This window comes from Plutella xylostella, chromosome 14, assembly GCF_932276165.1.
Source record: "Plutella xylostella chromosome 14, ilPluXylo3.1, whole genome shotgun sequence".
Lineage (NCBI taxonomy): Eukaryota > Metazoa > Arthropoda > Insecta > Lepidoptera > Plutellidae > Plutella > Plutella xylostella.
The window spans coordinates 107728-119341 of record NC_063994.1 but is presented as its reverse complement, the minus strand read 5'-3'; the positions used below and the strand labels follow the sequence as shown (position 1 = coordinate 119341).

The 11614-nt window shown below is 46.2% G+C and overlaps 1 protein-coding gene across 1 annotated transcript; it reads left to right on the top strand.

Moving 5' to 3' along the window:
* Positions 1 to 1138: 1138 nt before the first annotated feature.
* LOC119694330 (host cell factor 1) lies at positions 1139 to 5090 on the top strand. Its single transcript, XM_038120427.2, has one exon. It carries the CDS (start codon positions 1343 to 1345, stop codon positions 3692 to 3694), a length of 2352 nt encoding a protein of 783 aa, XP_037976355.2. The 5' UTR covers positions 1139 to 1342; the 3' UTR covers positions 3695 to 5090.
* The last annotated feature ends 6524 nt before the right edge of the window (positions 5091 to 11614 follow it).

Genomic DNA, 11614 nt, shown 5'->3' with positions numbered 1-11614 from the left:
ATCTTAATTTTATTTATAAAAGTTGCTTTATTAATGTTCTTTTTAATGGTTTAAAAAAGTTAAAAAATATTTGTTTAAGGTGACGTAAGCTATACATAATAATATGTATAACTTTGTAAGCTGCAAGAATGCCATAAGTACAAGAAAATTTATGTACCTACCTAGTAACTTAATAAAATCCATATTCAAAATCAACGTAACGTCCCTTCTTCTGTATGGCTGTTAAAATTTGGGGACTATAAAACTGCCACATCACAAGCTCGAACCGATAGATATCGATAAAATCCGTGTAGGTATATAGAAAAGAATAGAACCGGGTAGTGGGTCTATCGTGGGCCCAAGTGAAGGAGGCGGATCAAAATATTGAAACGATAAAGTTTTTATGCACAATCCTAACTAATATTATAAATGCGAAAGTAACTGTGTCTGTCTGTCTGTCTGTCTGTTACTCTTTCACGCCAAAACTACTGAACGGATTTAAATGAAATTTGGTATACATACGGTCTAGACCCTGGGAAAGAACATAGGCTACTTTTTATCCCGGAATTCCCACGGGAAAACTTTTTAAGGCGAAGCGAAGCGCGCGGGAACAGCTAGTATAAAATAAAATAAACTCGGTACTTGAGATATTATTACACTTTCAGTATAGAATAGAATAGAATAGAATACTACTTTATTGACTTAAAAACAATTTACACAAATAACAATTTACAATATAACGCAATAGGCGGCCTTATCGCTAAAAGCGATCTCTTCCAGGCAACCTTTGGTGGTATACCTAATGGCATTAGGCTAATGCATTTTCTACGGTTACTAATTGAGTAATTCTTCTTCATGTGACGTCGTCATGAGACACCCTGTACACTGTACTCGAGAAAGTCCTCGGTTATAAGTCTTGCCACCGATCACAGGCGGTGTGGATTTTGAAAATATTTTTTTATTTAATGATGTGCTGCTTTGGAATAATAACAGGTGTGCTTGTGTTATCTTGGCTGAATATATTGAATTCAGACCTGCGTACGCGGCAATAAAAAACAAGAATCCATAGACAATATTCTTGACGTCCGACGCCGCTCTTTTATTTTTTTGTCGTGTTGGTAGCGCTGTTGCTAACGCCATTTTTGTTGTACACTAGAAGCTGCATAAGGTGAATTTATTTTACTTATAGGCACATGACGCGAGTGTGAAAGAGACAACAATAGTTTAGTGTTATATGAAGCTTCAACTGACCTGAATATTTTCTTCCAAGCTTATTTACGACGTTTCTTGTCTATGCTGAAAGATACGCATCCCGAGCGATACATACGGTGTAAAGCTTTTTAGTGACAAATGTATAGTAAAAATGAAGGAAAATACCGTACTTAAGTGGCAAAAAGTGTACAATCCCACCGGTCCTCAACCACGGCCTCGCCATGGTCACCGGGCTGTGGCGATCAAAGATTTGATGATAGTTTTCGGTGGTGGCAACGAAGGGATAGTTCACGAGCTTCACGTCTTCAACACCACGACAAACCAATGGTTCGTACCCGTAACGAAGGGAGAAGTGCCCCCGGGATGCGCCGCCTACGGCTTCGTCGTCGACGGGACGCGCCTCCTCGTTTTTGGCGGCATGGTCGAGTACGGCAAGTATTCTAACGATCTGTACGAACTGCAAGCTTCGCGGTGGGAATGGAAACGTCTGAAGCCCCTGCCGCCCAAGCAGGGCCTGCCGCCGTGCCCGCGCCTCGGCCACAGCTTCACGCTGCTCAACGGCAAGGTGTACCTGTTCGGCGGGCTGGCCAACGAGAGCGACGACCCCAAGAACAACATCCCGCGCTACCTGAACGACCTGTACACGCTGGAGCTGTACCCCAACTCGTCCATGACGGTGTGGGACCTGCCGCTGACGTACGGGCAGTCGCCGCCGCCGCGCGAGTCGCACAGCGGCGTGGCCAGCACGGACCGCGCCAGCGGCAAGGCCTCGCTCATCATCTACGGCGGCATGTCGGGCTCGCGTCTCGGCGACCTGTGGCTGCTGGACGTGGCGTCCATGGCGTGGTCGCGGCCCGAGGTGGCGGGCCCCGCGCCGCTGCCGCGCTCGCTGCACACCGCCACCGTCATCGGCCACCACATGTACGTGTACGGCGGCTGGGTGCCGCTCGTGCCCGACGAGAGCAAGCTCGCCACGCACGAGAAGGAGTGGAAGTGCACCAACACGCTGGCCTCGCTGGACCTGGAGGCCATGACCTGGGACGACATCTCGCTGGAGCGCTTCGACGACTGCGTGCCGCGCGCGCGCGCCGGCCACAGCGCCGTCGCCATCCAGACGCGCCTCTACATCTGGTCCGGTCGCGACGGCTACCGCAAGACGTGGAACAACCAGATCTGCTGCAAGGACCTGTGGTACCTGGAGGTGGGCGTGCCGCCGCCGGGCGGGCGCGTGGCGCTCGTGCGCGCTGGCACCACCTCGCTGGAGCTGTGCTGGCCGCCCATCAACACCGTCACCACCTACCTGCTGCAGATACAGAAGTGCGGCAAGGTGGCGCCCGCGCGCTTCCCGTCCGGCGGCGAGCCCGTGCCCGCGGCGCCGCCCGCCGCCGCGCCGGAGCCCGCGCCCGAGCCCGCCCCGCGGCCCGCGCCGCCCGCGCCCACCACCCCGCAGAAACTGGCGCCCACTCCGGTGAAGGTGACGGCGCCGCCGCAGCTGCCGACCGCGGCCGCCGCCACCGTCAAGCTCTCGCCGAGCACGCCGGCCGCCAAGCCCGTCACGTACCAGACCAAGGCGCTGCCCAAGTCCCCAGGCGCGGCGACGTCGCCGCAGGTGAAGCTGGCGACCCCGGGCGTGACGCGCATCGTGTCGGCGGCGGGCGCGGCGAGCGGCGCGGGCGCGGTGCGGGTGAGCGCGGCGAGCGCGGGCGGCACGCTGGTGCTGAGCGGCTCGCCGGGCGGCGCCGGGCCTCGCTTCGTGCAGGTGAAGGCGGGCGGCGGCGCCGTGCCGGTGAAGCTGGGCGGCAACGTGCCAGTGCGGCTCGCGGCCGGTAATGTGCCGCTGAAGCTGGGCGCCGCGCTGCCGGGCAAGCTGCCCGCCGGCGCCGTGCAGAAGGTGGCGGTGAGCTCGCCGGGCGGCACCCTGAAGCTGGGCGGCAACGTGCTGGTGAAGGGCAGTCCCGCCGGCAAGCTGCCTGTGAAGCTGGGCGGCGTGCTGACCCCGGGCGCGGCGACGCCGGGCAAGGCGCCCGTGTACAAGATAGTGACGTCGGCGCAGGGCAAGGCGGAGATGGCGTCCCCGGCGCTGCGGCCGGCGGGCGCGGCGGCGCGGCCCGGCGTGCGCGCCGTGCGGCCGCAGGGGGCGCTGCTGCGGCCCGCCGCCTCGCCCGGCATCCCCGTCATCATCAAGAAGTCGGGCGCAGGCGGCGCGCCGGCGGGCTCCGCGCCGCAGTACGTGACGCTCGTGAAGACCTCCACGGGGATGACGGTAGCCACGATGCCCAAGATGGCGATGGTGCAGAACCGCGCGGTGGCGCCGGCGGCGGCAGGTGGCGCGGCCGGCGTGGGCGGCGCCACCATCGTGAAGCTGGTGTCGGCGGGCGGCGTGGGCGGCAACAAGATCATCACGCTGCCCTCCAACATGCTGCAGCTGGGCAAGGCGGGCGCGGCCGGCAAGCAGACCATCGTCATCACCAAGTCGGCGCCGCAGCCCGCGCCGCCGCAGTGAGTGCCCACACCGGACACACGGACGGACTACCAATAGTGTATTTTAAATCGTACTATAGTCTATGAATTTTGTATGTTATATGGGTCTCTGTAGAAAGTGTCCTGATAGAATTTATACTAAATGATTTATTTACTTTATTAACGTTTTAGTCATAATAATGCACTCTGTCCCGATTCATGTTTCTGAATGCACTTGCATTGTCTGTCTGTGTATTTGGTGTACTGAGTTGATCCTACATGTTGCTATTGGTGTGACCGTTATTAACTCCTACTGATACTACGTGTGACTAGTTAGAACAAGTGCCTGATGTGCAGTTACATCATTTGCTAATGATGGACGCAAAAACAGCAGTTTGGAAGGTTGACCTAATTTGGGTGTTGGCCAATATTTTATACTACAGAAATAATTATATTTTGACAAATTAATGAGGCTCCATTTGATCACTTTTGATCTAGAGTATTTTACTGAAATTCTGTAAGATACCAAGTAAGGAGGAATTCTAGGCAGAGCTCGAGAAAACTTGTATTTTTTTACATTTCATTTAGTTGTTCAGATTTGTCTTTGAAAATTCAAATCTCAGTCTTCCTCAGTCAGCAGATCAACTGGAAGACATCTCAATTTTATATTATTTATAAAGAGTAATTTTATTGTGGCCAAATTGTTATATGAAAGTAATATGGCATTGTGCTAGAGCTAGTTATAGGAATATTTAGCACAAGTGTGAGGGCAGGGCTCTGGCAGCGAGGCTCCACTGTCCCGCCAGCCAGCGACCACCCGTGATTCCTGTCTCAGTTGTTAGCTGAACACAACATAATACTGATTAAATAACATATTATTTAAGGTCTGAGTCATTGCCATGTCTGGTAGATAGTTTTTGGAGGTCATGTTTATGTGTTTAATGTTCTCGAAGAGATGTAAATTGGCTGCTCAACACTGTCTCATATCCAAATTCAATGCAATAATATAGGTGTTGTAGAGAGAGGCGCGTCGGGCCGCGGACATTTTATATTGAACCTGATTGTTATGTTTGTAATGAAGGCACACTTCCATTGTGGACTATGACAATTTTATTGATAAGTTATTTATCAATAATCTTACTTGTATAAGATTTGACATAAAAATGCAGAATAGTTTGGTAAAATGGTGAAGTGGTTATATTTATTGTAATCATGTTTGTGTTGTGGGTGCGGCGGAGATGCCTTTAAATTCTCATAGTAACTACATAGAGAGGAATATATTCTGCATTTCTATATTATTTAGGCTAAGTGTCCTAGATATATGTAATCATTATTAAGGTAAGTGAGGTATGGAATGTAAATATCATTAAGTAGATAAATTTAATGTTATAGTTTTGTTCATATTATTTTCATTTGCTTGAATAAACGATTTGGATAAAGTGTGACTTTTATTTAAACACAAACTTTGTATTAATGTCAGCTGGATTATGTTTATGTAGAAGTTTTTGCGCGGGAAACACTATACTGTCTCCAAGAGAAGAAGTTCTCACGATCTAAGATCGGTCGATCCTCCGGCTTCTCGTAAGAGAAGTAGTAAGTCTCTTGGTGCTGGTTTACTATAGGTTTGAGGTCCTATGTTCATAGTCCATGTCCCAGCTAGGAATAGTTAGGTTATACTTTTTTTACCAACCTGTTGGTGATGTCTAGTCGGGCGGGCAATAATGACCATGTGTTTCACATCTTGGCTGCTGTTGTTCACGCTTTGAAGAACTAAAGAAATAATTATGAAAAGATAATACCTATTGATTGTCTTGTATCTAATATTTTTGTACATGAATAAATGGTAGAATACCGTTTAACGCCATCTATAGGTTACAGTAGTAAATGACGGGTAAACTTTATTAGTTCCCGTTCCCACAGAGTTAGTACATTACCTATATTGTTAGTTCCGATAACTAAGTGAAGATGGCACCGCATTGTAAATGAATGCAGCATTTTCCCCGTAACAGCAAATCCTATAATTTCTAGCTAACGGTGATATCGGGTACAAAAGTATGTATTATAGGGTAGAATTTTATAAGTGATGTTCCTGATTTCTGACGCTAAATATATGTCGAGTATTTGTGTACCTCACAACTTACTCTTTACTCTCAATAATTTTACTAGGCTAAGCTAAGGCCCTTGTTCGAAGCAGCGCGATCGAACAGATCAGCACATTGCAATAACGCAATAACGAAATTACCTAGTTTGTATAAAATAAGTTCAGTGCACTTTATGCATGAAATTGTCTTTCTAAGTCAGTACACGTTTTACCACCGTCGAACTCACACCATTGTACTCATACTTATATCCTCCTTTTAACCCCTTTTTTGTAACCAGTTTTAACTTGTGTAACAGTGACAATATATCTACTTAAGAACCATAATTAAGTATATCATTAAATCTACCCCTTTTAACCATCACCAAAGAAAGTAGCTACGCGACGGGTGCTAATTTTCTTCATGGTCCTTCGAGAAAGGGCTTCGGATCAGTGACGGGACCAGTTCAGTGCATTCGAGGCATAACCAGTGATAAATTTCGTACCTGTTGGATTGCAGTGTTTGGGATTTATTGTACCAGAAAACCAGGTCAGATCAAACCATTTATTTAACTCTATTTATAGATATCCTTTTACACCAAAACCATGGAGGATTACTTCTTAAACCAAACTGAGATTTATGAAGCGTTGAAGAAACTGCTCAGCAACATCAAAAAAGATGGAGCTGAAAGAAAAACCATCGATTATTGTAATCGCAAGTCTACTATGCTGGAAACTTACTGGCGTGATTATGTAGAAAACCATAGAAAGATGTGCAAGTTTAATACTTTTGACCATGTGTATTTTACCAAAAAGTGTTTTGAAACCGCAGAGGAAGTTTACATGACCATTAAACAATTACTTGATGATATTATAGTAAAATTGTCTCAATCGGGTAAGCCAGCGTACCAGCGTCAGTCCGATGCCTATCAGCGTCCCGCGGCGGCACCAGAGCCGCACGGAGCAGCGACCCCCGGCCCCTCGGCCGCACCAGCGCCGGGGCCCTCCCCCGCACCAGTGTCGACACCACTAATGGGAAGCGCCTCTTACCACACCAATATCAATCGTTCATCTAAATTGGACGAGATGATAAAGAAACAAAGCATACATTTTAAGGCATTCATGCGAACGGTGAGTACCATCGATCTGGACCATATGCAGAACAGATGGGAGTTCGAAGATGCCCTGAAAACCCTTCAAAACCGTTGGGCAACCATTGACCATTACCACTGGGAAATAGAAGCGGAAGATGGAGGTAATGATGTGTGTTACCAGAATGAGTTTACCAGATATGAGAGCACTTTCAACGATCTCAAGAAAACCATAAACACCAAAATGTGGTCTGCGTCACATCGTGACAAGTCTACGCCGCAAATGGACATACCAGTCTTCAACGGCAACTACCACCATTGGACTTCGTTCAAAGATCTGTTTGATGAAGCCATTCACAGGAACCCATCCCTGTCCCAGGCCCAGAAGATGCAGTTCTTAAAAAATAAAGTAACGGGAGAAGCCGAGCGGCTGATACACCACCTACCAATAAGTTCTGACAATTACGAGGTCTGCTGGGAGATCTTGAACCATCGTTTTAACAACAAGCGCCTCATCTTTACGTCCCACATTAATACATTGCTAAGTATTCACAATATGCAGCAACAATCAGCAGGTTCCATCAAAAAGTTACATGACGTTTGTAAAGAAACTCTGTACGCCATAAAAAATCTTGGAGTGGATATAACATCATGGGATCCCATATTAGTTCACCTTCTGGCACAAAAATTGGATGGTGACTCATTTGCTGAATACTTGGAATCTGTGAAAAACCCACGGGAACTACCAGTACTACAAGAATTCTTAGAGTATCTTGAAACCAAGTTTACGACACTTGAAGCATCTCGCCGTAAACAAGACCCACTAAACCTAAAAGTAGCAATCCAAAACCAACCAGATACCTACCAAAAACGATACTCCAATAATAATAACCAGAATAATTATAATTCAACATACAATAAAACATATAATTCGAAACCAAATATGAAGTCAATGCCCGTAACTAGAGCAATAAACTGCGTTGTATGCAATTCTGCACACGGCCTTTGGTCGTGTAATGCATTCTTGCAAATGAATAATGAACAGAAATTAGATGTGCTAAATAAACACAATTTATGCAATAACTGTTTCGTAAACCACTTTAATAAACCATGTCAATCTACCAAAACGTGTCGCAAATGCTCGGGGGCCCACAATACCCTGATGCATGAACCAATAACAACAACTAGACCAACTTCATCAATGAAACCAGCTTATAAACCATCAACCAGAGATAACAAAAACTCTTCAATTAATGTGTCATGGAATGATATGTCGGAGATATTACTAGCCACGGCTATGATTGACTTGACAGGAAAGGACGGAATTAAACACAGAATGAGAGCCCTAGTAGACCAAGGCTCTCAAGTTTCACTGATAAGTGAGAAGGCTGCACAGACGTTAGGATTGAAGAGAAGCCAATGTAAAGGAAAGATATTTGGCGTAGGAGAAAAGGAAAATAACTGCAAAGGAATGTTAAACGTAGTTATTCAATCCATTCATAGCAGCTATACAACCAGCGTTAACGTTATTATTATGAATAACTTAATAAAAAGCCTACCAACATCAACCTTTTCAAAACCATCGTGGCCTCACATACAGGACATCAAGTTGGCCGACCCTAGTTTCTTCGTGAGCCAACCAGTAGACCTACTTCTTGGAGCGGATGTCTACTCTAAGATCATGCTGGGTAGTATACTACGAGGAGAAAATGAAGATCAACCTATCGCTCAGCAGACGAAACTAGGCTGGTTACTTTGCGGCTCGCTGCAAACCTTCCAGTGTAATGTAGTCTTACATGAGATAGACGATTTGAAAAGGTTCTGGGAAATCGAAGACATCGCCAATTCCGAGATCGAGATGTCTTCTGAAGATCACGAGTGCATGGAATATTTCCGTACAACCACCAAAAGACGTGAAGACGGAAGGTTTGAAGTACGCATTCCATTCAAGTCTGAGTTAAAAGAAAAATTAGGTGACACCAAACCAGCAGCGACGGCCCAATTTAGAAATTTGGAAGGGAAATTGGCCAAAAATGTACCACTCAAGAATGAATACCAAAAATGCATGAAAGAATATATAGATCTAAACCATATGATTCCTGCGAAGATGACGAATACCCATGAGAATTATTTACCTCATCATGCGGTGATAAGAGCAGAGGCAACCACTTCCAAGGTCAGGGTGGTATTTAATGCATCGCAGAAGTCATCATCCGGACTTAGCCTGAATGACGTCATGCATAAAGGACCAAACTTGCAACAAGACCTGCAACATCTGATTATGAAGTGGAGGCAGTACCAATATGCCTACACGGCCGATATTGAAAAAATGTATCGGCAGATAATGATACATTCTGAAGACCAATCTTACCAAAAAATATTGTGGAGAGATTCAGATAACCAACCATTGCGTATTTATCAACTAACGACCTTGACCTTCGGTTTCAAGGTCGCGCCCTACATCGCCATGCAGTGTCTCAAAAGGCTCGCTGAGGAGGAGAAAGAACAATATCCCGACGCGGCAAGAGCACTAGACCAGGACTTCTACATGGACGATTATTGTGGAGGAAGCCATACCATTCCTAAAGCAAACCAATTAAGACGTGATTTAGTAGAATTGTTAGCCAAAAGTGGATTTAACCTACGAAAATGGACTGCCAATGATCCTAGAATTCTGGAAAATTCACAGACCACCACCAACCAAGAAGAAGAAACATTTGAATTTAAAGTACAGGCGGATTCTACCAAAACCTTGGGTCTCGGCTGGAAACCAACCATTGATAAATTCTACTTTAAATCGACCATAGAAATGACAACAAAACCACCAACCAAACGATCGTTGCTATCGGATATATCCAAACTGTTTGACCCACTCGGCTGGTTGACTCCGATAAGCATCAACATGAAAATATTATTTCAAACCGTATGGTTGTCTGCCCTAGATTGGAGTGACACCCTACCAGAAGACATCGCTACCAAATGGACCTCCCTAAGGCAAGACATACAGCTGATAAACATCATAGAAGTTAACAGATGGCTGGGTACTACCAAGAATAACCAAAAAGTTGAGCTACACGGCTTTTCTGACGCCTCCAATAAAGCATACTCTGCAGTGATTTATTGCAAGGTCACCACGGATAACCAGACAACCATTACCCTAGCAGCCGCGAAAGCTCGGTTAGCACCATTAAATAAAACCTGCTCAACCCCGAGGCTAGAATTGATGGGAGCTAAACTTTTGTCCGAACTTATGGAAAAAGTTCAAAGTTCATTGACAAACTACGCCCTTGAAAAATACTGTTGGGTTGATTCGACTGCCGTCTTAGGATGGATACAGGGAGAACCAGGACGGTGGAAACCATTCGTTTCTAACAGAGTTAAGGCCATTACAGAAGCTATACCTTCGAGTTGCTGGCGCTATGTGAACACCAGTGAGAACCCAGCGGACTGTGCAAGTCGTGGATTAACCAACCAACAGCTTCAGGAACATGGGTTATGGTGGCAAGGACCGTCATGGTTGCCATCATATAAAAAGGAAAATACCAGCGAAACCATTATTTACGATACCACATTAGAACAGAAACCAATTCCACTAAAACAAGTCAACACAGTGACGTGCCAAAACCAATCAGACGATACCATTAACACCATTATAAAAAGATTACTAGAAAGGTACTCGGACATAAACAAACTGACGCGTATTTTTGCATGGATACTGAGAATACCTAGTAAAACGAAGGGAGTTCACCAACCTTACCTTACGTTGCAAGAACTGCGGCGCGCAAATTTGCTGATCGTCAAATACGTGCAACAAGCGGAATTTGCAAACGACATAAATTATTTATTAAAACACAAAACTGTGCATTGCAAAAGCAAATTACTCAGCCTAAATCCATTTATAGATTCAAATGGAATATTGCGAGTAGGTGGGAGACTGAAAAATGCTCAAATTAACCAGGAAACGAAAACACCAATCATTTTACCATCAAACCATCGACTCACCACTCTGCTGATAGAAGAAGCTCACGCTTTGACATTCCATGGAGGAGCACGGATCACGCTTGCTAATCTCCGCCAAAGATACTGGATTATAAAAGGATATTCAACCACCAAAAAATTAATAAGAAAGTGTGTCACATGTAAAAGACACGATCCCATCAAGCAGCACCAGCTGATGGGGGATTTACCAGCGTGTCGCGTCAATCCAGAAAGTGCATTCTACCACTGCGGGGTAGACTACACAGGCTTCGTGGAAGTAAAGGCCAACAAAGGACGCGGCATCAAAACCACAAAGGGGTATATCGCACTGTTTGTGTGCATGGTGACCAAAGCTGTGCACATTGAATTAGTGTCGGACCTCAGCAGCTCGGCCTTCATCGCATGTCTTCAAAGGATGTCGGCTCGCCGGTCAGCGCCCCGATATATATATTCAGACAACGGAACCAACTTCCAAGGGGCAAACCGAGCACTGCAAGAGCAGCATCACCAACTAGAGCAAGTATTCAACGACAGTTTCTACAAGGAGATCACAGAAATGGGCATTGAGTGGCACTTCATAGCGCCATCCTGGCCCAACGCAGGAGGATTATGGGAGAGAGCAGTAAGGAGCCTGAAACACCATTTAAAGAGAGTAATAGGGAGTCAAAAGTTGACCTTTGAGGAGTACGCCACTCTATTGGCCAAGATAGAAGCCTGCTTGAACTCTCGACCACTGTGCGCTATTTCTGAGAATATAGAAGACCTTGACTGTCTGACACCAGCTCATTTCCTAACAGGACGACCAGGACTGACCGTG